Source organism: Trachymyrmex cornetzi, unplaced genomic scaffold (genome assembly GCF_001594075.2).
Source record: "Trachymyrmex cornetzi isolate Tcor2-1 unplaced genomic scaffold, Tcor1.1 scaffold123, whole genome shotgun sequence".
Taxonomy (NCBI): domain Eukaryota; kingdom Metazoa; phylum Arthropoda; class Insecta; order Hymenoptera; family Formicidae; genus Trachymyrmex; species Trachymyrmex cornetzi.
This window is the reverse complement of record NW_017295795.1, coordinates 924,357-950,952: the sequence shown is the minus strand read 5'-3', so window position 1 is coordinate 950,952 and position 26,596 is coordinate 924,357. Positions and strand designations below refer to the sequence as shown.

Sequence of the window (26,596 nt, the reverse complement as noted above, 5' to 3'; positions counted from 1 at the left end):
TAACACAAGATGAATATGTTAGAAAGTAACACAAATATTATGTAAAACAATATAACACTGTAGAAACATAAAATTGATACAATTTGTAAACAAACTATGGAAGCATGTTTTTCAATAAAATTAATATTTTATGTTATTGAAATTTTATGTTATTAAATTGATATTATTTTCTTCATTAAATCAACATTAATTTACTAAATAATTGGAATGGAAACGGGCAATAGGAGTCATGCGCAGATAACGTTACGCCAAGTATAATTTTTGCAATAATAAAATTTCTTTATATTACTAAAAAAAATTATACATTGGCGTAATGTTATCTGCGCATGACTCCTATTGCCCATTTCCATTCCAATTATTTCATCTATAAGGGGTCTTGATTAGTTTAATTATTATACGGTTAATTTATTAATTTATTCATTAATTTATTCATATTTAGACTTTACATTTCAAGATACATTTTTATATTACGTTATTTTTATTTTTATATTATTTGTTCTTTTACTCATATTGTGTTATTTTGACATCAAAAAATGTTGAATATCAATTTAATACAAAATATTCAAATAATATAATTATATGTATTATATTAAATTAACATTCAAATATATTAAAAATTTTAACAAAGACCTGAGTGGATCGATTTTAATATTAAAAAATAGAAAATATTTTTTACTTTGTATTTCTATTACTACTTACGTGTCGGCATATAATTATATGTATTTGTCTGCAGGTCATATTATTTACACGTTGCCATATTATACCAAGTATGTTTGTTACTTACGTGATGATGTACTACGTATGTCTGATTGCTCTATTTACACGCCGCGGCCATACCAAGTCCGTTACTACTCACGGGATACGTATGTCTGGTTGTACTACTTACGTGTTTTGTTTCCACATTCGATGCATCCAGTTCGAAAGAAACAATTTGGCGAAAATACCCATTAATTGTCCTCATTAATTAATAATTGTTAAAATGTATTTTTTTTAAGTGCATAAAGGTGAGATTTGAAAGGTGACAACAACAGAAAAAGGAAAGTCGATAATTCTGAAATCGTAGTCGCGCTATCGAAAACAATACCTGGCATGATGCCGCCATATCCCGATTTCTTTCGTTTGTCTTCGAGGATAGCTCGATAGAATTTTCATTTGCCGTTGGAAATCAAGGATCACACAGGCAAGGAATGCTTGGACAGATAAATCGTGTAGACGACAGATGTATCGCCGACTTTACTTGTTTGCATGCTCGTCAGCGAGAGATAATTATAGATTTTCACGAGATCGTTATTAGAACAGGAACGGTTCTATTTGCGAATTTTAACGAGAGTGCATATCTTTCGATATGCAAAGTAATTCAACAGTAGCACACACGGCCTATTCCAGAGTCCGTTGATCCGGTATGCCGGTAAGGCCCAATATAAAATGTATTGACTCTTGATATATCATTCCCTATATTCCGTACGTTTTCCGCAAGCAGCATCGCTGAAATCGATGTAGACCTCGAAATTGAAATATTTCAGTCTTGAGCGTAGAAGTATTATTCACGTGTGTTCAGATTTTTTAAAGGACGTTTCCGCGAATGTATTAGGTAGAGTATCGTAGCGAGTTGATATTCGAGACGTTGTGCTAATGTAATGCAACAATTGTCTATGATACGGGTGTGCATAAGCATGCATTCGCGTAGTTAACCTGTTTCTGGTTACAATTCCCCCCCCTCTCCCTTTTTCTGCGAGAGCGACTTGGAATGACGATGGAAGAATGTAAAAGTGATATTCCTCCTTATACTACGTGTCTTTCTATTTTCGGTATCATTACGGTACATTGCCACGGTATCGTTTGCGTTTGTCGTTGTCTGGAAGCATTTTATATTACATCCGTCTTACGGCTCTGTTTACTTGGAATGGTGCTTGCGTTGTTACGTTCCTTATGATAATGACCAACTTTGCATTTTTTGCATGATATTACGTTTCATATACTCGTACTATATTATGTGTATTATATTTTCTCGACATATATTTATATACTTCAATTTATACTAACTACTCTCATGTATTTTAGACGGACAGTTTTTCTTTTATTCAGATACCTTTTATTCCTATTTATATTTCCCATTTTCATCATATAGTCTATAATTTATGTAGATTATTTAATTAGAGAATCTTTTTTTATGTAGATTTAGTAATAATTTCTCTCTCCTTTCTCTCTCTCTCTCTATTATTATTATTATTATTATTATTGTTATTGTTATTATTATTATTATTATTAAAGACGCATGTCTTTTATTTTCTATTATTTTCGTAACTAAATATCCTAAATTTTGTTTCCTTGATATATTTAACATTGCTTGAATTCCTAATGAAATTAAAAGTAGATAATTGCGGCAAAATCCATTCTCGTTTATTTTTATACATAACATATATACATAACATCGTCAATTCAAGTAATTTAGTCGTAGCCTTAATGGATTCCGTAGTATATAACACTGTTACAATTTTCAGCAAATTGTGTAAGTATATAATCTAGTTGAAAGAAAGAGATGCATGCATTACACAATTATTAACACATTAGGAAAACATTAATTTAGTCATTACCATTGGTATTCGTCACCGTTTATATCGCAGTAAAGTATCGATCCAATGTTTGAATGTATATAGGGAATGACTGTTCAAATAAATAACCTGTCATATCATATATATTTTTAGACCGAATTGATAAAAGATAAAATCGCGGCCGGGCTGTGAAATGAAAATCGATATCGTTTGACGGTTTTACATGATATTATCTTTAGGAAATAACGGGATAACGCGGGATAAATTGCGTATTACTCTCAATATTCTGCAAATTAAATCAAAAGGAATTTGTAATAAATTTGTAATATAGCAATGATTACATATTGATGTACACTGTTCTTGTTTTTAGCCATTATCATTGTTTAATTGTAGAAATGTATAGGATCTTTGTAATGCGCACGGGCGCGACTGCGACGTGTCGCAAATGTCCTCGACGGTCATTATCGATTTAATGGTCGTGTTTTAAATTTTACGGCGTCGCGTCATTGCGAGTTCTTAAGAAGAAACGAGATGAACGGTGACGGAAACGAGGGGGCATCGCGTAAAATTCTGGCGGATACGAATTCGAGCGACTCTGGAAGATTCTAAGCCAATTGGTTCGTATTTTTAGTACCTCCGAGGTGGACCGTGGAACCTATCGACCAGAACGCGGTTGTAGGTCACGGCGTCTCCATCGCCTGTCAGGCCGAAGGATTCCCCATTCCGACTGTGACTTGGAAGCAATCTATCGGTAAGTCACGACTCCTTAAAGGTGGGATCTTGGAGATAACTCTCCTCCCTAGCTCCGTTCCTAGATACGTTACCGAGAGATGTATTACGTCTCCGACGTGGCGCGAGAAATGAGAACGCTCATTCGCACCTGATCTCTCTTAAGTATAAAACGGATATTCTTAATAGAAGAAGGCTCTCAATTTTTTAATAGAAACTGGAACAGTTAATTTTGTGACGTTTTATCTTTATTATAAATAATCCACAAATATAAATGAAATATATTTACTTACATCACAAATCATTTTTAACGCATTCGAAAATGCATTTTTCACAAATTTTCATCGAGATCGATTATTTATTCCGAACTAACTTCAAAGGGAGATACGACGCAGATATTATTACATTTTCTAATAATCTCCTGTCGATTAAGCGAGAACTTTGTTTGCACGAGCATTACGTAATTTTCATTTAAGTTACGACCGGCGGAGCGTCGATGGGGAAAAAAAAGGACGGTCTGGAAACAGTAATCAATCACGAATTTCGCTGAATCGTCGGTCGTCTCCACGGACGGGTATCCAGTCCGTAGTCAGAAATAAGTCCTATCTATAGATAAAAGTTCTATGGATAGAACTGTATAATTAATTTCGTCAATTCGTTGAGCGTGCAGATTTGATATGACGTACTTTCGCCAGAGACTTTTCTTCTATCCTCTCTATTTTTCCTCCTAAATTTCAACTTCGTTTTGGCGCGGAATGCATCCTTCGCTGTTCAGTTCTGATTGTATTTTCGCGAGCCAATCGTTCCTACGCCGGCGGCTACATCAGTTTGCAAAAAAAGCTCTTTGTGTGTCTTGGCACGATGCGCAGTTACGTCGCAGTGACGAGATTGTTATCAAATTCCACAATATTTTTATTAATTTTAATTAACCACAGCTGGAAAACTAGTACACATTTGTTCGTAAAATGCTTTCAGTGAGTTAGTTGTGTAATCGTATTATACGTACGTAAACGTTTCTACCGCATGTTATGCGTTACATTCTGATACATGTTAAGCGTTCTCGTTACTCAAATATTAATCCGTAAAAGTTCTCTCCATCGTCCGAATACGTATCTCAAAGTTGTTGCAAAAAAAAAAAAAAAAGAAGAAGAGCAGATATCCCGTGTGGATATTTATGTTTTTCATCATTCACTATGTATCTCGGGAAGGATGTCGGGGAAATATCGATCCGCCACGCCGTCGAGCGATGCACGCCATGCAGACAGCAGTATCGAACGTGAAAAAAGAAACACCGTGTCGGGGAAAGACGTTCCAGTACGTCCTGTCACGATTCATATTAGATGCGAACAGCGTAGAACGGAGCATCGGTGGTTTTATTAAACCTTGTGTAATATTGTAACTACCTGCCACTAGGTCGAGTGCACAAACGCAATTTGCATCGGTCGAGAATACCGCCGCACCGACGAGACTGCCGTAAGAATTTCGAGACATAATTTCTCGGAAGACTCCTGCGAAAAGACTGATTACTCAAAAGCGGCGCTTTCAAAATGTTCGGTTTACCTTGCACGGGAGGAGCTCTCGCGAAGTAAATCTTTACCGTTTGAAGTTATGTGGGTGGTATATACTTTGATACATCTTCCGCCCGTTCGTTTATTTATGAAAAGATAGAATAAGCGAATAAGGAAAGGTCTATGAGGAAAGAGATTCCCAAGTATACGCTTCGTGTACTCGTATTTAGCCTCTGACGCGTTATGTTTTCAAATCATTTAGACATTCATGTATTCAGAAATGCGTTTATAGAACCTCTCGCGCGTTTAAAGAACTTTTTCCGCGTTATTTCTTGGCATTTAAATTGGTATACAACAGGATGTTTTGTAATAGGGCGTAAACAAGGTGATACTTCATGCTGCGAGCTGGGAAATAATTTTTCCTCCCCGGTAAAACTTAACGTTATTTTTTTCACAGTTTATAAAGTTTGTAAATTAAATATTCTAGCAGCTGAGTATGCCTCCAAATCAAAACGCTGTTAAAGTAAAGTTTACCTGAAATTACGCGAAGAATAAGATTTTGTTATCTATCACGCGCATTCATGAAGATCTTTCCTCCTGAAATATCTGATTCTTTTATTTCTTGTTTTAGTTTCTGATGAGTCTAGAATATCTACCGATATAAAATGTAAACACGTTGTTTTGTTGTACAGCGAGTTTTGTTGTACAATAACTAAGGATGCGTAAGAAGTGAAAATTCCACAAATAAAACAGTAAAATATTAACTTCACAAATGCACTTTATTTTTAATATGGTACGCACTACAGAATAGAATAAAATGGAAAGAATAAAGAGAAATTCCAGAAAACAAATATATCAGTAGTGTCAGCTGGAAATAAAAATGTTTATCATCGTGGCAGACGGATAGCATCGTCCAATTAAAGCTGGAAAATAAAATACCAACAAATTTTAATTTATGCTCTTCCATGATTGTAAAGTCTATCCTAAAATTGCGTAAACGTAGTTGTAAGCAGGGTTAGGAAAAATACATCTTAAAGTATTTAAAATACGAAATACAAAATACTCTCAATCTTTCAATTTGAAAGTCAAAAAATGTTGTATTTCAAATCGAAAGATTGAAAATATTTTGTATTTTGTAATTTAGATACTAAGATTGTGTCAATATTTTGTATTTTGCATTTCAAATACTTTAAGATGTATTTTGTCCAGTCCTGATTGTTAGGGCGGAATCCATAGACGTTGCTCAAGATTCGAGATGGTCTTAAGCTAGTGCTCGAAATGTCATGAACCAATCAGAGAGCTGTATCAGCGTCTTAAGACGATGCTTGAGATTGTCTTGAGATTAAGAACGGACTATGGATTCCGGTCTAAGTGATTATAGTTGTAAGAAATAGTTGACTAATCACAGTTGAATATTCTTTTCATATTCGACTGTAATTGGTCAATTCTTATAAGCACTTATAACTTATGCAATTATATGTAGAATGGACATTACAAGAGGCTGATAGAGCTCGTAAAACGTATGGTAGTAATTTTCCACGAACATGTCTATTATGCAGAAACGTAAAGGTGTATCCTTGCACATTTAGGTGAAACTCCTGGTGACTACAGAGAGCTGGGATACGGTACGGAGGGCGCCGGGGTGGCCAGAAACGGATCCCTGGTGATCCCGCGGGTATCGCGGGATCACGCCGGATTCTATCTATGCCAGGCGAGCAACGGCATTGGGCCTGGCCTCAGCAAGCTCATTCGGCTAACGGTTCATGGTAAAATATTCACGAAACCTAGAGTTACCGTCGCCGTCTGGATCCTAGATCCAAGATAGTATCCGGGATTTGGTTAGAGTCGCGCTGGATCATGCGGAGTGATCGAAACTGGGTAGTTCTTTACCGCCGTCGCCGTGGACATTAGGCGAAAAAGTGTCTGTCGTAAATTTTTTTCGTATTACAGAATATCATTTGCAGACTATATAAAAAATTCTCTCTCTCTCTCTCTCTCTCTCTCTCTTTCTCTTTGAAATTATCTTTGGAGATTTAATGGAGAGAGCGGCAGGAATTTAATTTGTTATTATATGATATTCATACGTAGGCGGCGATATGTAATGCAACAGTCATGAATTTAATAAATTTGTTAATTTGAATTTGCACACACACGGGCATGTCCGCCGGAAATTCAATAGCATTACTACAATATTCGTCACTGGATAATTGCTTCGCATCACTGCATGAAATCCTCTCTGTGAGAGGTTACACACACGGCATGCACAAACACACGCGCTTACTCGGAATAGCATCATGCGTCGATAATTGATCTTTTTTTTTCTGGCTACGAAATAAACGAGCATTCAACAAAGTATCGTAGATTGGCCGTGCGATTCCGACGCAAACAAAATTGAATCGCTCGTTTATAATTACAAAAAGGTACATCAGTGTGAGTTATAGCGAAAATTGGTTTTATTGTCTTGTCTTGTGTTTGATGTTTATTGTGCGTGCCGAGAGTGCCGTGCGAAATTTTTCTGATGAAAAATTCTCACTTCTCCCTACAGCGGGTCCTCAGGTGACAGTAAGGACGAGACAGGAATCAGTGCGACGAGGGGAGAGCGTAATATTACGCTGCGAGGCCGAGGGAGACGCGCCTCTTGATCTTAGTTGGCGTGTTCGTGACAGCAAGATCGATCCTAATTACGACGTTAGGTTCGTATTGGAATTAATTATGCGTCTTTCGCGTGAAAGCTCACAGGTTTGAAATGCGCATACCGTTTGACGGAAGTACCATTCTGACGCTATCTTATCATCGTGCATTAAATTCACGATACGTTCAAAGCAAAAATAAACTAAGTTCGTTATTCGTACAATCCTCTTTAAATACGAAATCTGTTTGAACAACTGTACGCGTATTTAGAGAATTCTATTTTATACATTAAAACGGATAATATATATTGAAACTATACACTACATTAAGCGGCAGCAGCTTATTTGTAAATGCAACAAATATGTATATACATATGGTATATTCCGTATTTAAAATGGATTTTACAAATTATGTCAACTTTTCACATGTTACAAATCTATCTGTAATTGTTAGACTATTCTAAGTACCTGTAATGTATCTTACATAACAAAACATACAAATTCCATTTTTAAACCATTATACGTATATATAAAGTGTGAAAGAATTTTATTGCCGCACAGTAAACTGTCGCCGCTATTGTATATTCGATGTGAAAATGACCAAACTTCGCTACTATAACCAATTATTTGATATTACCTCAAAACCTGTTTTGTTAATAACGAGGAAATTGTACCAAGCAAATTTGTTCGTAAAAGGGTTCGTGGACTCGTTAATTTACTGCTAAAGCAAAGTAGTCTATCCCTGGGAAAATGCAGTTTGCCAGTGTAACATCGCTATTTTGATGACGGAATAAGAATTAATTTGTTATTACAATGAAATAACATCCGTAGATTTTGGAAAACTAATTTCATCTATTAAAAGCAATATCTTTGAGCGACATCTCGCTGTAGAATATTTGAGGAAATTCCTTACGACGATAGACAAAGTAATCAACGGATTATCTCTCTTCATCATTAATCCACCTTAAATATAATTTAGCGTAATTCTTCTAGAAACGTCAGACTCGAGCCTCTCTCGCCGCGAGATCGCCGCATATCGATTAATCGCGTAACCACTTTGCTCTCTGGTCCAGATACGCGGTAGACAATACGGCGGACGCGTCAGGACGCGTCACCACCGAGCTGCGGATCATCCAGGCGAGCCACATGGACCGCGGTGACTACGTCTGCGTCGCCGCGAATGCGTATGGTCGCGACAAGGCGACGATCCACTTGCTCGTGCAGGAGCCGCCCGATTTCCCACGCAATCTGCACGTGGCCGAGCAAGGCAGCCGGTCGATCCTGCTGGCCTGGTCCTCGCCGGCGACCGATCGGGACGCGAGCCATGTCAGCTCGCCCATCACCAACTACATCGTGCAGTACAAGGAGGCGCAAGGTACAGACTGTTTCTCCTTTCGCTTACCTTTTTCGGTGTATGCGCGCAAACCTCGGTCACTATCGATCGAAAGCCGAGAACATCTCGTTATAGATCGTTACGTTCCTGGCCGATGACACCGACGGCACATTGACTGCCACATCATGTATAAATCAAGTTTATTGTTAGAATAGAATTGTTTCTAAATTACAATAAATAAATTAAATTGTTTCGGAATTAAATAAAATGATAAAGTAGAATTATAGTTTCTATAAATTAAATGTAATTTTTAAGTTGATATTTAAGCTTTTCATTTCATCAATTAGGATATCAATTAGCATTGGATAATTATAATTAAAAATATAGAAACAATTAAAGTTAGAAATTGAAGATAGATTGCCATAGTTTTGATATAAAAGTTTACGATTAATTATGATAAAAATAATAGAGATACTTCAAAATTGTATGACACAATTTTAATATAAAAACTCATAGTTGACTATATGATTAAAATAATGGGGGGTAAAGTTTCAAATGTGGACATAAAAATTTTAATGTAGATTTTCTCGAACCTGCGATAGTTACGACAATATTACTTTGCCGGAACCAAGTAATATCGCATTTCTTTTGAAGTTACGACACACGTTTGCGTGCAGATAATATTTTTTATTTTTATTTAATTTACATTATAATGTATAAACAGCGAATATAAATGTGAATTAAGCGGAAAATAACATTGCCTTATGCAAATCGTACAATTCTCAAGAAAACGCATTCGCGTCCAAGTGATGTGGCGGTGAATGCGCCGAAACCGAAATACTTTCTGCGCTTTACAAATTTAAGAGTAAAATAAATTCCAATTTTAATTTGCACACGTTCTGATCTAGTTCCCCGATCAATGGTTGATGCGTGGATGCGCGTAAATATGAAAGAGATTAAAAACGTTTGTTTAATTTCCTATTTACTGTTGGCATACGCGATTAATCCCAACGGCTGGTGTAAATATCGCGTTAAAGCAATGCATATTGGTGAAAATAACACCACATTTTTTTTGTGCTTGCTCGACTGATAGTTTGAAGAGAGAGAGAGAGAGAGAGAAAAAAAGAGGAAGAAATATCGATGTACAGTGTACGGTTTATTGCGCCCCATTACATTCTCGATCCATCGTCATTATATGTATACGCGCGCGTGTTTCACAGTGCGCTTGGCATTTCTATCATTCGGCGCGGAATATCATATCGTAACGTTATTAAAGTTAACACTACGATGTCTTCGACGAAAGTATTCCATTTGTATTCGGGAACAACGCTGTGGCTTTTGCCATCGCGCGGGGAATCATTAATCATTTATCCCTTCACGTTGCTCCACGTCTCCCGCTATATTCGTTTAGGATTTTAGGCGCTACATTTATTTTGGATTTATTTCATGGCTTTTATCCGACCCCGCCCGTTTTCTCCCGTTTTATCGGCGAGCTCGCCCGTCAGCCGATATTTAAACAAACGCCACGTTCGAAACGCTCGAAATTCCATTAACACGAATAACATAATGTGTATCTCATTAGTAAGTAATAACTCAATCGCGGAATGTGTATCTACCCGGTGAATGTCTATGACGAAGTATTTAACTGTCTAATTTCCGAAGCACTTAAAGCAGTAATTTTAGAACAAAATATACGAGAGGAAAATAATTTTTCAGATATGGAAAATGAGTAGGATATGCTTCCTGAAACACTGACAGATATCGCGTTATGTATATATTTTAGAAATTGATTAATTTAAAAACTGTAAAATAAATTGACGTATGTAAATATTATTTCCATTTCAGTATCACGGATTGCATTTAATCTTGTATGAGTATACGTTTAAAAATATCTTGTTTGCGATACAGGAATAATAAATACTAATCAAATATATTAAGAGAATTATATATTAATGCATAATAACGTATATTCGATTATTTAATGAAGAATATTTAACGTTTGGCTTAGCATTTATTATTAGATAATTTAGCATTTTATCTAAACGTTTCGTATTCTACGGAGTATAAACTCTAGTAAATACAAACTGGATATTTTCCCTCGTAATGTGCTGTTTTGTAACGTCGCTCCAAGATGCACGCGTGCAACGTAACGTGCAGTCTGTCGCATGAGCTGCGGCTGTCAAGAGCAATGGTAATTACATCGCTGTGTCCCTTGTAAACTCACGTTGAGTTGATTCTATATATAATAGCACCGCGAATTCATTCGCGATTCGTACAACCATGTAATACGCATGGCCGCAAGAGCAGTTCCGTTCTTTGATGTTCTCTTTCATGTGTTTGCATTCAAAGGAACACGATTTACGTTTCTCATTGATCAATTCGTTTGGAAAAGGATCGTGCGCCGTTAAACATTCCGTTTCTATCGCGGACAAACTTGCTACCGTTTTACAGAAGATATTTTGATCTTTCTTCCGCATGAAAATGTATTAATCCATATCGTTCATTTGATACAATAATGGTACAATTTAAAAAAACAAAAATAATAATCTGGATTTCTGTTACATGAAAAGCCCCATAATTGAGGCCAGGTTTTCGTGTTTAGTAATAGTAATAATATTTTCATTTGTAAATTCTATATATACACATATATCTTTCAATTACACAAAATATATGCCACTTACTGCCGAATTTGAAGTGCAATCATAAAATGAAGCTGAAATAATAACATTACAATTAAATTGATCGTCAATTTGCTAATGATCAAACATAATTGAATGATTCAAAATGAAACGATTCCAAAAACGAAGTCTATCAGAAAATCAATTTGAATGTTTTGAATTGTTAAAATTTCGTAAACTAATTTTGAAATGTAATTTCGATGTGATTACTGATTATACAGAGGAATAAAAGAGTACGTTTCGTTAAAGTACCTACTTTACATTCTTTCGTTTTTTTTTCTTTACTACGTACGTTTTTATTCTTTTCTGTAAGCATAACTTCTAAAGCATATCTAAAATGACAATAAATTTTAAGCTCTTATTGTAGCAATGAGCGATATTATTTAAACCCGAAGAATTTCGTGTCTCTCGCATATCTCTTTTTCAACAGCCTTTTTTAAATTTGCAAATTAGGACTATTAAATTATTAAATTCGTATGATCGTGCGTTGTCGAAGTTTCTTTTATGGAGATAAAGTATAGAGGAAGCGCTTTATTTTCTGAAGCATATATACATAGCCGGTATTTCCGACGTTGGCGGTTTTCGTTACGACAGCCAAGACAAAGTTTTCTGTAAAGTCGTTTGCGAATCTTCCTTCTCCGCGTCTTTGTTTTACAAACCTCTCCCTCGACTACCGGGGGGGGCCACCTCCCCACTCACTCGCCCTATTTTCATGCCACAAACTTCTCTTTGAAACGCCCCTTGCCCTGGCCGCTCGTTAACTTTGGATGTCCTCATTTACGCCTAATCGACTCGAGTCTCCCCGCCGGGTGTTAAATTATCGAACTTAACGCACGAAGGGGCATGGAAGCGTCGTGGTGTTAACGCGCATAAAACATGTTCTTGAGGCAAGCACCGTCGAGAATTATTATCGCTCTTACCAAAATCGAGTCTCGCGAGGATCGAGATTTCCGAGGATACCGGCCAAACGATGATAAATACTCGCCCTCGATGTCCTTTCATATAATGTACTCTGCAATATATATATATATATATATATATATATATACACATGTATTATCTCAGTATTGCGACTGAATTATCTTAATGTCCGCGCGCGTATTTGTATTAGACCTCTAAAGTTGCGCGCATCTCTAAATTATAGATTAAAACTAGAGATAATCTACATCTCCGAGATCTCTCGCTTCCGTTGCGAGTAATAGCTTCGAATTAATTTCCAAGTGAATGTCGGCATATACCCGACTGTATGTACGTCTGATATTTATTGCCAGTTATCTTTGGACGAGTTTGTACGGCTCTCATCCTCCATTAAAATGTCATTCGCTTGATCGATCCGTCCACTCATCACATACGATCCGTCTTTGCGGGCAACTGTTAAACTACAAACTCACATCGCGGAGAAACGAAATAGGTTTATCGACCAGAGCGTACGTTGTACAAGTTAATCACGCCGTCGGTCGTGTCGGAACGTCCGGAGAATTTTCGCGGAGGAGATATACAGCTCGCCTCGCGAGACTCGTCTCGCGATTACGCTTAAGAGATCGTACTGCATCCTTCTAAGCGTTGTTGCCTTTTGCTGGAAAGACGTGTGGCATGAGCACAACACGCAGAAGCTGGTAGCCGGAGACAACACGGTCGCTCGGGTATCGCCCCTAAAACCCGCGACTACCTACCACTTTCGAGTGCTTGCGGAAAATCATCTTGGAACATCAGCGCCAAGCGACATCCTTCATGTCAGTATCAAACATTGTCGAAAGACAAAGAATAGAAAAAAAAAAGAAACACACACAAAGCATGATCGAAAGAAAAAAAAAAAACTTTCACATTATCACGAAGTCATTAACGTTGCGTTAACGTCAGACGGATTGTTTTTTTTTTACGTACGCCGTTGGGGGCGTCTCGAAATTTTCGAAACAGGTGCAAACGGACGGTGAAGTGCCCGGTGGACCGCCCAGGCACGTCTCCGTGGAGCCCCTGGGCCCGCAGCAGCTCAAGATCACGTGGCAACCGCCGGATCGATCCCTGTGGAACGGCGAACTACTCGGATACACCATCGGCTACACCAATCTCGGGTATCGTTATCTGCTTACCGCTCTTGAACTACCGGTAGTTTGCGGCGTTTAGCGTCCATCACTTCGAGCCCAAAGCCCTGAACAATGATCGCGATGATCTCTCCATTCGCGCGGAGGGATAACAGCGAATTCATATAACCGAGTTTAAATCGCGCGACACGTTATATCTTCGGTAATATTGATTTTGCGAGAAAATATTTTACGGTGAAAACTAAAGCGACGTGAGGAAGACGGTTCAGAAAGAAGATTGGCTGTGATAATCTTTATACGTATTATTTTCGCGAGGTAGTGAGACAGATAATTTTAGATGTATTTATTTTTTAATAAAATTATAAATTATAAAATCGTTGAGCATATATATATATATATATATTTGTAGCATAATTTATTTATATAAAGAATTGGCTTATGTCTCATCTAAGTTGTAAGAATTTATCAATAGAAATTTAATTACTACCTTTCAATGTTAAGTTGATTAGTATTGGATTTCTATAAGGATATAAGGATATTATTTCTCGTTATTTTGATGTCAAAAGTTATCATTACTATTTTATTATCATTATTATTATTATTAAAATAACGTTTTTTATATCAATGATAACACGATTTATGACCTAGATAATAAACTTTGTTCTTTTTTAAATTAAGAGTTCCAAAATAGTTTTTTCTAAAATCAAATTTATTCTTTTATTGAGAAAGAAAAACTGTCACGACAAAAATCGTTCGCAATGAAACTTCTTAAATTAGACATGGTAATATTTGCGCTGTGATATTTTATACCAGAATAATTGGATCATACTTTGACAGTCCGGTCGCGCAGAAAGAGAGAAAGTACCAGAAATTCTTAAAATACCTTTTGTCCGAGTCTCCATAGTTATATTCCATTGAATTTTGAGATTGTTACTACCTCCATTATATTTGAATCGGACGGCGGAACGTAATAAATGCGGACGATAAGGACAATTTCCGGTAAACTTTGGCGACGGCGACTTTCGTGCCGAGGATTTCCCGTTCTTAGACAGCACCAACTTGCGAACAATAGGATGTATAAGAGAAGAAAAGATGGTTTATATATTTTAATGCGTACTCTATCTGTTTGTTACTCTGTTAACTTTTGTCACTAGAAGTCGTTCAGCTAACACCTAACAACAAGAGTCTCTATACAATTTAAAACTTGTAAGAATGAGAGCTTCTGTCTTTCTCTCTTTTAAAAATAAAACTTTTTCCAATCGATTATTTACAAACCAATTTAATGGTTTTTCTTCTTGACACACTTTCTATTCGCGCGGTTGACACATAGATTTCAGCGCTATCGATCGCCTTCGTGCTTCTCGCGTTATCTCTTCGCTTCAACGAATCGTGGTTTCGCGGCTTTATTTCAGAGGAGATGATCAATTGACGAACACGACGCGAGTAGGGATCACAGGAAATGGGGACGGTTCGCACGATTACAGGCTGACGGGTCTACGAAAATATACCCAATATAGCATAGTAGTAAAGGCGTTCAATAGCAAAGGAGATGGCCCAGGATCCGATTCCGTGACGGCGCACACATTCGAGGACGGTGAGTGGAAAGTTTTCGTTTATTGTGGGATTTTGTGTTAATAAAAATATCCGGCACGTTAAACAAAGCAATTACGGCGTACCGCTTTGAGGTAGTCTCTTTGCATTTTGATTGCGAGCTAAATGTAATTGAGAAATGCAAATGATGAGATCAAGTTTCATATCACAAATTAATATCATAATTTAAAGTTTGTCACATATACCATATTGGTGCACAAACATTCAATACGATATATAATGCATAACGTTCAACAACGGCAATCATTTGCGTAACGATATTGGGTTATGGAACGAGCTTTTACGCAACTCAAACTAAATTGCTACAAAAGTCAACATTGACAATAATAATTTTGGTTGAATTTTTTGTTTTATAATCACCTAAATTCTCTCTGCCAGATTGAATTCTGTTTTAGCCTAAATCAAAATTTTTGCAATCGAGATCCTTTTTTCTTATAATTTTCTTTGTAACCTGGTTGATTAAGTTTTAAATATATTTAGCTACCCACGAAATTGACCAAATTCGTGTTTTTTTATACAGAAATTTTTAACTAATTACAAAAAGAGATAGATACATAAAAATAAATTTTCATAATTATTCTTAAATTAATTGTATCCGTTATATTAATTAATTTGTAATGCAGAAATGTAAACTATAAACCATTCTAAGCCGCGAAACAAGAATTAAAATAAAGTAAATAATAATATTAATTAATTTATATGAATAATTATATAATATATTATTAGAAAAACACAAATAACGTTTCTGATATAATATAATCCTGTAAACAATTTTTTTATAATTTCCGAAACACTTGGCCAATTTCGTGAGTCACTGCGAGTTGTGCGAGTCTGCGGGCGATAACCAATAACATAAACTCGAAACCACATTTTTCGACACGTCAAAGGAGTAATACGCTACAGCGATTTACGGTACCGATTTGACATAGTTCCAAGTGCGCCACCGCAGAATGTAGCTTGCGCCGCACTGAATGGTCAGAACATCCAGGTGACCTGGAAACCACCGCCTTCTGACAAAGTTCACGGGGTCGTGCTGGGGTACAAGCTGCTGTATGAAGCCGCCTCGGACTCGCAGACCAGCAGGGAAACGAAAGTCAGTCATGCTCTCAGCACGGTTCTGCATTCCCTCAGCCCGTATACCAACTACACGGTGCAGGTACTCGCCTACACCAGAGCCGGGGACGGCGTCGCGAGCAGTCCTGTGTCTTGCACCACCGGCGAAACCGGTAAATAGCGCTAAGATTACTCTTTGATATTGTTATTCAATTTATAGCTTATTTTTTATGTATTTATTTGAGAGAACATATTTATAGCACATTTAATATTCCCCGAACATTCAAGATGTTCAAGACAAAACTGCAATAGGTAAATCAATAATCTGCGAGGTCCTTTTATAAATACATTTTATGTCTAAGGTAAATGTTACATAATATATGCTCGATCTATTCTATTTTAGAAAAATTTAAGATTTATAATTTCGATTAAAGTATCACATAATCTCGATTAAAGTTATTTCTAAGGTTCAATTATGCACATTGAAAAAAAGAGTTTGATAATAATTACTAAATACTTTGTAAAATAATTCCAATAAAATGTTTGGTCAATATAACCAAAAATAATTTTACTTTTGTGAATATGTTACTAAGTATTTCCAGATGGTTAATCATATTATTATGTTTGTGTGATAATAGAGGAAGGCTCCCTATTATGAGATAGGTGCCTAATATGAGATAGCGGCGTTTCTGCTAAACTAATAAACACTATTGGTTCCACTATAAATTTATTGCTCTTGGTTTGAAAATTATTTAGTATAGAAAGTTCATTATTAAATCATGCCTGTAATCATTGTAAAAAAAGATTTTAGAATTTGGATGTCTTCAAATTTCATTGAAATGAGCCTTTAAACCTTGTTTATTATTTAATAAATAAATATTTGGCAATAAATTCTTCATGTAGTGATAGAGTAAGGTCGTACTAATAGAAAAATACGGGATATGTTGAATTGCATAATTACAGAAGTTAGATTTGATGATCGTAAAACCGTAAGGCGCGAAAATTGTAATATGAGATATCCAGGGTATTTCTAATATGAAATAACCCATGCTCCTATGTCATAGTGAAAATCTATGCTAAAGTATAAATGTTATTGTACAATAATAAAAAGAACAACCGGAATGAACGTTGAGTGCCTATTTCTGCTTGATTCGAACTATCTGAAGACGAGTTCTGGGTATATCTATCGCATGCTCATTTTTTGCGCACGCTGGCTGTGTTTGTTTGTATTTTAGAAACACACATTAAATGAAATTTTTTAATTACAATACTGATATACTTTGCGTTTTACGACTCGATTTCTCGGGGCATCTCATATTAGGAGCATAATTTGTAGACTTTGCGATTCGCTCACTTTTTACATTGATTTAATTTTCAAAAAAAATAAAATTTGAATTAAATTTTATATAACATTATTTTACAGTTTATTAAATTCCCTTTCATACGACCTACTATTTTTTAAAATTCTGCCCATAGACTTCTAGCATTTACCCAAAATGAACTCGGTATCTCATAATAGGGGCCTTTCCTCTACTTATTAAATATTTAGAAAAGTAAAATTAATTTTGGTTATATTATTTGATTATTTCACTCAACATTTGGTAGTTATTACTTGACTTTTTTTCAATGCACAAGCTCGCATACGACAGCAGGTCTTACAGGATAATTCTTACTCTCTTTTGAAGCTTTTCTTTGTATAAGTCATTGACGACCAAAGAATGGCATTCTGCCGACAGTTCCCGACGCACCGGAACGCGTAAAGGCGGTGGTCAGCGGTGAGAACGCCGTCGTGATATCTTGGTTGCCGCCGCGACGGCCGAACGGGTTGCTCATTCAGTACACCGTCTATATCCGCGTGTTGGAACAGGGCCAGGAGGTGAAGATCACCAAAAGTATTCTGCCAGCGCAGAATCTGCATCACGAGGCAACCGGATTGAAGCAGCACGAGACCTACGAGGCGTGGGTGACGGCGTCGACTAAGGTCGGTCAGGGTTCCAGCACACCGGTCATCAAGCTTCAACCCAGCACCACCGGTAAGTTGCTCTTCGAGGGATTGAAGAATATTGAAAAATTCCTTGCTTTTACCGTAAAATTCTATCGTGTTGGATGCTCCGTGAACGTATCGATATAACTTTTCATTTTTGTCGAGTTCCGAGAACACTATACAACTGCTGAAACGCGCATCGAATATTATATGGGGGGGGGGGGGGGATATACAGCTTCATAGGATGGTCCATATTCCATAAAGGAAAATGCTCTTTGACGTGGAGCATGTTCCACGATCGATAGCGAATGTAAGCACGGTGCTTGTGACTTTTCGATAATACCCACATTTGCGGGAGAGATATAACGGAGCACAAATGGTATGAATGGAAACTGGTAACAGAGGTCCTTTAATTAGTTCCAGCAGCTATAATATCATACGGTGTGCCCATCGTGGTACCGTGGCGAGTAGACGTTAATATGGCTTGCCTCGTCGTCGGCGATCCTCGTCCGAGTGTCGAGTGGCGACGTGCTGACATGAAACTGCAACAAAAGTAAGTGCGACCGAAACGCGTAGCGCAAACACGCTGGTGGAATGTATGTTTCACGGGACGAGTTTTCCAGATCCGACATGGGGCCAGACAATATCTTAACTTTGAGGAACGTGCAGAGAAGTCATGAAGACAATTATTCCTGTCACGCGAAGAATTCGCTTGGCACGGACGAAATTACATACACGCTGCATATACAGGGTAGGTCGACGCAAGTGAAATCATTAAGACCGCCGCTAGTCAGACTCTCAAACGTGATAAGCGCGTTCATTGTGTGTACGAAATTTTAATTCGCTAGCGGAAGTAACGTCTTCACCTCGCGAGGATAATTCGATTTAAAGTTACGTTAGAACCTTTCTAAATCGCGGCGTCTACAATAAGATGTAAAACTTAAGCTTTAAACCTTAAACTGTAAGAAATTTACCAGTCATAATCGATTTTCCTCACATTCGACTGTGATTGGTCCATTTCTTACTGGAGCTTAAAGTTTAAGTTTTACGCATGAAATCTCGTTGTAGAAGTCGCTTATAAAGGAAACGTTATAACAATTTCCTAACAGAAATGTAGCCTGAGAGCTTTAGAGGTATTATAACTTAATAAATATTAGAATTATAATTTCGATTAAGCGTATTACGTAATCTTGATTGAAGGTACTCATGCTAAGACTCAAACTGCGCACACAAGTTCGCGTACGAGAGGGAGTCTTGCAGGATAACTCCTAGAAATTCTTATTCATGCGCGAGAGAGGCAAAAGCGAGAAACGCATCTCTCACTCGAAGAGCGAATGTCGGATGGTGTTTCGCCGACTCTCGAACGGCGCACGAGCTAAGTTCTAATTGGTAAACTTTATGCATAGTGCCGCCGACGTCGCCGACTCTGTTGGCGACCGGCACGACGACCGACGCTATCCAGCTACAATGGAAGCAGGGCGACAACGGTGGCGCGCCTATTAAGGGATTTCTCCTAGCTTATCGTCGGGAATTCGCCGAATGGGAAGAGGTCATGCTAGACCGACGAGAGAGCACGCATCTCCTCGAGGGTTTGCAATGCGGCACGCGATACCAGTTCACGCTGGCGGCGTTCAACAGGATCGGGAGCGGCAGCGCGAGTGACATACAAACGGCGAAGACCAATGGCTCAAAGCCGGTCCCGCCACCGAAGCATCACTTCGTTAGGCCGAATCAGACGTTCGTTATTCTAGAATTGGCGGCCTGGCAGGACGGCGGGTGCCCATTGACCTACTTTGTCGTGGAGTATAGGAGGCTGCCCGGGGATTGGCTGCTCGGTAAGAACCTGCAACTCTTACGGAAAGTTGATGTCACAAAATGAAGAAGAGAGGACCGATAATTGTCGCGAGCGTGACGTTGATCGTGCCGAATTAATTCTAAAATCGATATCTAGAAAATTTCGTGAGAAATGCTGACAGTATTCATTTCTCGTCATGTACACGTATTAATTCTATTAATCACAGTGTCATTCATACAATATAACATTGATTATTTTATATCAATGTAGAAATATTAACACATCCAGAAAATATTTGAAAAATGCTCTCGTGATTGTTTTAAGCGCCCATCAATTATTATATTATCAATATACTCGAATGTCGATAATTAATCAGATTTTATCGGTAACGTATTGCAGTGTCCAACAACGTGCCACCGCAGTCGAAATTCCCCATCGTAGATTTGGAGAGTGGCACCAGCTATGAGCTTCGCGTGACGGCTTATAACAACGCCGGTTCCACCCAGGCTGAGTACTTGTTCAGTACGCTGTCATCGAACGGAAACAACCGTTTGCACGAGGATCATCCGCAGGAGAGCGAGAACACTCCGCTGTATCTCGACGCGCACGTTTTGGCGCCCAGCGTCATCTCTGTTCTCGCTGTTATGCTGGCGATCGCCGGAGTGTGCTTTTGCCTCAAGACACGTGAGTACGAGCTTATCGAAATCGACTCTATTAATTTACGTCGCGAGCGCGTACGCCTCGAGCAAGCGAATCAGCGAACGCGAGCTCCTGCTGTACGGGATACAGTTTTCCATGTTGTAAAAAAATCTGTCGGATGCCGTTTATTTTCGCGTATTCCACTTGGTACACATTGCAACGATTCCGCCGTGAATTGGAACAAGGGGGTGGGGGATGGGACAGTCTAGATGTTTTATTTTTTCGTCAACTACCCTCGATATCAGGTACAATGTCAACAACAGCAGTCCACGATATCCGCCGCGAGCGTTTAGTTTAATTAAAAACTTCATAAACGAATCACGTAGCCGGGACGTTGCTCCAGATAGACGACGGTCTACTGAAACGAGAATATCTCCCTTTGCATAAATCATTCAAGAAATACGCTCGCTCGTATTTATTCGAGTTACCACAGTTTCTTGATATCGTCTACAACAGTCTATGTAAGCGGCTTTTTTCTATCCACGAGAGAATGCGCTCAATTTACACAACGATGGAATTTTATATCTTTCTCATACGCGTATTCAGTGTCTGCATTTTGTAACTTTCATGCTTTCTTAAATACTTTAGAAGCGATTTCTTTTCGTGTTATTAGATTTATTTAACGATGAGAATTTTACTTGTCAAACATCATAATTACTTTTTCTTATACTTTTCTCATTAGAAATCTAATAACTGGCCAATTTAATACTGAAAGACAGTAATTTACTTATTTTTTTAATATTAAAGATATTAAAGGTGAGAACAAGTGTGTGCCTTTAATACTTAAAATAAATAATTAATTATTGTATTTCAGTATTGAATTGCTTAGTACTAAATTTCTGTGTAAGGATTAGTCACATATTTTACATAATATCTGTATCACGTTTTTTGATAATCGCCGAATGTCTGCTACATAGACTTATATCCGTAATGTAAATTAACTTTAATCTCGGTTTAACTTATTTTTTTTATCAAATTTAGAATTTACTTTTAAAATTTACATATAAAAATATTATTAGGCATCAAGCTTTAGCTTCCACCGAATTGGACTTTCTGTACTTATTTGATTTATTCATCTAGCGACCTAGATTAACTTATTGTTTACTTTTTATCTCTTTCTGAAAGTTAAAAAAAGATAGAAAGTAGATTAAACCAAGATTAAAGTTAATTTTCATGGTAGAAATGGACATTATACGCATAGACTGAGCACTTTTATAAAAGACTGCAGGTCGTGACCAGAAAGAGAATAAGAAAACATATGCACAGGTAAACTATCTTTGTTACTCCTGCTCTTAAACCTTTTCTATTTTTCCTGTGCGACGAGGATAGCATGCCTGAGGCTGATGAAAAGGGAATATAGTTATCATTCAATCTCACGCAAGTTCCCATAAGGCGTAGTCTATATATATATATATATAAATCTATGATCTGCTAACTCGAGTATGTCGTTTTCAGATCCAGAAGGATCCGGCGGCGCCAACGACCCGAGCTCGCAAACGCAAGCGGCCCTGGACAACAAGCACAACATGGAACAGAGGGAACAGTACTACGCGACCGTGAGAAAACCAGGACAACAGTCACCTTGTCGCGAGGTGAGCGCCCTGGAACGAATACCCGAGTATTCGGAAGACATTTATCCGTATGCCACCTTCAATCTGCCCGAGCAGGAAAATCTTTCGGCGAACCCCATGAGACAGGCGTTCTTCTACGAACGTAGCGAGACGATGCTGCAAGGTGCTCAAGTACGTTTATTTCTCACAACGATTTACGACGCCGCCGCTACGATCTATCTTACGATTTTTTTGACACCGCTCCCCGTAAATTGTGATGTCCTGGCTGATAAAAGATAAAAGATTTTTGAACTTATGACGCCTAGATGTCTGCCCCGGATAAAGTCATTGCGACTAAAAGTAATCTCATTAACGAAGTTATAGTGCAATGGAAGTAATTACTTTTCTTGCGTTAATACTTAAAAGGACCATAAATTGTTCCGCACCGTGTAGAGAACCTTAAATTAGAATCGCCGACATTATTTAATTACAATATGTATGTTCGAATTTAATTACAGTTTGAAATATATTGCGAGAGGTAATATGAAGCAAATGGCTTGTTAAAAATTAATTAGGCTACAAAAAGAAACAAAGGTATTCAATAATAATATTTGATTAATTTATCTTTGCCAATATTTTGTGCGATTGCAAATAAAAATAACGTGATATATTATTCACCATATTTTACGAATGAATATTTTAAAAATGACATTTGCGAGTTCGCATGTCAAACATTTCTCATATTTCTCCCGCAAAGAATCTCATACAGCAAATCGATTGCAGTGCGACGTGGACCAGTACACGAAAGTACGTGGTCGTGCGCGACGCAAATCAAAATCGTTCAAATCGGAATCGGAGGAGTACGACACGCTGGGCTCGGACAGCGACACGGAGGTCGGCACCAGCAGTCGTACCGAATCATCGAATCACCTGGACGACTCCGGCCCGACGTCGATAATGGCTCGCTCGCCGGGACCGAACTCTGTGAATCAGCGGGAGCAACGGCTCGCCCTGGTGCAGCGACCGGTTCATCATAGTAAGTTAGTATTCAGTTTTCTGTGTCCGGGTCGCGTCTAACGCAGCCTATCACGTAAATCAAGCGCGCAACCACTAATCCATTTCTTGCGTCAACGTCTCGCGTACGTCTTTCTAGATGTGCTGTACCACACGCACGAATCAAGTACATCAACCGAGCCGTCACCAATTTCTGAGAGAAAGACTTTCCCGAGGCTCGAAAAGCAACGGTAAGAGCATCGGTAGCGCCAGATTCGCACATTACATTGAGAGAAAAGTTTTTGAATTTCTAATATTATTAGCATATCATGAAATAGAGTTTTCTTACATAAATAATACTGAATGTCTCTTTTTTAAATTATGTATGAACGCGACATTAAAATTGATACTTGCCCTGAATCAGATATATCATTCGTTACATTAATTAATTCATATAAACGACTTTTGGTACGACTTGCTCGAATAAGTTTTAATTTCTTCCAAGAGTTTTTTTCTTTCAGTGTACTTGAACGACAACCTATTTTCACAGGAGTCGCGGCGCGATCGACGTCGCGATCGACGGTCGCATTCCCGGTATCCTGCGACCGGTGCTGAAGCTATCGGAGTCCGGAGTGCATTCGTGCTCGCGAGGAGCGTCGCCGAGTCGTCCGGTGCGTCCTGGTTCCTACGACAGACTGGAGAAGGAGCCGCCGAGCACCAGGAAATCCGTCGAATCGCTCTGTCTCCTAGAGGAGCCGATGGGCACGTTCAGAATGATGAGGAGGGACGACGATTGGGGCAGCGAGCTGTCTACGTTGGAATTGAAGCCACCGAGCGGCTTCACCGACGTCCACGAAACCAGTGAGGCCGAGTGTGACATCGACATGAAGCTGAAGTTACACAGGAAACGACCGAGCGGTCTCCACTCGAACAGCTCACTCTCCAAATCGCCCAAGGATTTCACTATCACCGTCTAAGTGTTTTAATCAAATATCGAAACCAAAATGAAATTTAAAGGAAGCCAAAGAAGCGAAAGATTTAAATAAGCGAAGTATTGCCAAAGCATGAGTGTTATTAAGTCAAGTAAGCTACGATTTACGCCATTGAGATTCTTGCGATTACCAACGTCGCTCTACGAATCTAGATCTCTGGATGTTCGTCTTTTGGAGTGACTACTCTGTCAAAGACTTCGTTTACAAATAAAAACTTATTTTTCTAAAAAAAAAAAGAGGAAGGCGATCATTGCACCTTCGTTTATTCCCATAATCCCATAATCAAATAATATAATATCATATATTTAATCGTTGTAATTATTCGTTATAATTATATTATCATACTTAAACAATACTTACTTGTAAGTCTTGCATCGACGGATATATTTAGTTCCAATTCAATCAAGTGGAATCCTCGTTCATCGTCGCCAACGTTTTGTTATCGTAGGCATATTCTTCTAAAAGTTGATTAGCAACAAAAAACCGCATATAGATTTAAGTAAAAAGTATATCGATACATGCAATTATATTCGGCTGCACCAAATATCGGAAAGAAATGATGAAAAAGAGCATTTCTACTTTACCCAAAATGCCATGCGGAAATTTAAAAATGCATTTTTCCTGTTTAATTACATGACAGTATCTCTCGCATATTCTATTCCATTGTCATATAAAAAAATTTCATATTATTATTTTATATTATTCAATTATTTATTAATTGAGAAAATATTTCTTTTTTATGCAAAAATGAGAATAATTTTTAGAAATATCTCCACATGGTTTTTATAACCACTGTAGTTGACTAAATATTTATGTGATTAATATGAAATGAGAATTTTTAATTAAATTAGTTCTGTCAATGATAATTTACTTCAACATAAAAGCTAATAAAAAAAAGAAATGATTGCACGGATAATTATTAAGAGATCGAATGGCGAAAGTAAGATACTTATAATAATGAGTACATCATAGTGAATTTAGTTATCACGTCGCAAAGCGTCTTAAGCCTTGTGTCCGCGATGCTAGAAATCATCCCGAGACCTCGGGATAAAGAAAAAATTGATCAATCGCAACAGTCACGTGATCAAATTATTCAAATGTGATTCGTTAATTTTTTCTCTGTCCGAGATCTCGGACCGATTTCTAGCATCGTGAACATCGGACTTTAGGAAGCAACTAAATTCGGATTGGTGCTTATGAAGGCCTATGATGACTCGCTGGTGAGTTAAGCTGATTTGACCATTTGCAAATTTCTCGCAAACTATTTATTAGACGTATATGTTCTTAAGCACGGACAATTCTTCTCGAATGAAGCGTACAGTTAAAAAAACGAGTAATACTATCGCACATAATGACTGATATCGCAATCATTATATATCCGTTTAAACCTCTCTAAAATTTCTCTGTCTTTTGTTTCTTTTTTTCTTTACGTTTTCGTTGAGATACGTATTGTATGTCGAGTAATAGAGTTTGATGGAGACCGCATTAGACCAGCATTTGTGTTCTTCGCGGCTCATTGACGCGTGTCGTTTGCCGCTCAATGATTTATAATTAACGATGAGCCGCGCGTCGCGACAAGGATGACTCGCGTGACGTCGTAGGAACAGAGAAACAAAGCTTTTTGATTTTTATTCGTGCTTCGCGCTTTAACATGTCACGCGGCTCGTCCTCTTTTTCTCGGCGCGAATGATCTCTTTCACTCCCGAGCGACGGTCAGAGAATCGATTTGTTAAAAATTCTATCGAAGGCAGTGCGGTCGCTATGCTCGGAGATTTAACTCTTTCGCTACTGGTATAAGATCACCGGTTTCTTCATGCAGTAATGCACCAGCGATTTTGTTTTTTGCAGCCCATTTAGAACTGATGCCTGATTATTTTCATGATTTATTTTAGGAGATAATAATATAGTCGTCTTTTCATTTATATATATATACAAACGAAAATACATTTCGGATTAATTATTATAATTGCATGATATTTGCATTTCTGCATTTATCCTCGTGCATTTTCAGAAGATAATAAATACTTACAGATCTCCCCTCTTATTTATACAGACAGAAATACATCGATTAATAATTGCTTGATTTCTCTTGCGCCCACTTGTGTGATTGCTAAATCACTAAATTTGATAACTTCTACATTTCCAGCGTAGAAGGAAAGTTTTTATTGAATTTTAATTTATTCTAAAAATCGAATACGTCGAAACAAAGAAAAATACGCCGTCAAAATCTTCTGCTTAGATGCCATAGCGAAAGAGTTAAGGAAAAGGAGTATGAGAAAGGAAGGAATGTTCTCGTAGGTACTTGTTTGGCAGTCTTGACTGTCATTTTACGTATTGGCTTCGCATAATTTTTCTCGTCGTACTCGTCGGAGTTGGGCATGGCGCGGATTCGTGATACCCGATTGTTTCTCGAGACCCTCCCCTAAAACTTTCCTACTGCTACAATT

The 26,596-nt window shown here is 37.7% G+C and overlaps 1 protein-coding gene across 1 annotated transcript in view; it reads left to right on the top strand.

Moving 5' to 3' along the window:
• LOC108769823 (Down syndrome cell adhesion molecule-like protein Dscam2) overlaps positions 1-24,278 on the top strand; it is an 86,836-nt gene extending 62,558 nt beyond the window's left edge. Inside the window, exons 13-29 of the mRNA XM_018521033.1 lie at positions 3,184-3,303; positions 6,379-6,555; positions 7,335-7,482; positions 8,493-8,794; positions 13,015-13,163; positions 13,348-13,502; positions 14,885-15,066; positions 16,013-16,309; positions 17,873-18,169; positions 18,538-18,673; positions 18,744-18,871; positions 19,527-19,955; positions 20,315-20,599; positions 22,070-22,356; positions 22,948-23,200; positions 23,318-23,408; positions 23,708-24,278. Coding sequence (XP_018376535.1) covers positions 3,184-3,303; positions 6,379-6,555; positions 7,335-7,482; positions 8,493-8,794; positions 13,015-13,163; positions 13,348-13,502; positions 14,885-15,066; positions 16,013-16,309; positions 17,873-18,169; positions 18,538-18,673; positions 18,744-18,871; positions 19,527-19,955; positions 20,315-20,599; positions 22,070-22,356; positions 22,948-23,200; positions 23,318-23,408; positions 23,708-24,134 — 3,863 coding nt within the window. The 3' untranslated portion in view covers positions 24,135-24,278. The remainder of the gene's footprint in view (positions 1-3,183; positions 3,304-6,378; positions 6,556-7,334; positions 7,483-8,492; positions 8,795-13,014; positions 13,164-13,347; positions 13,503-14,884; positions 15,067-16,012; positions 16,310-17,872; positions 18,170-18,537; positions 18,674-18,743; positions 18,872-19,526; positions 19,956-20,314; positions 20,600-22,069; positions 22,357-22,947; positions 23,201-23,317; positions 23,409-23,707) is intronic.
• The last annotated feature ends 2,318 nt before the right edge of the window (positions 24,279-26,596 follow it).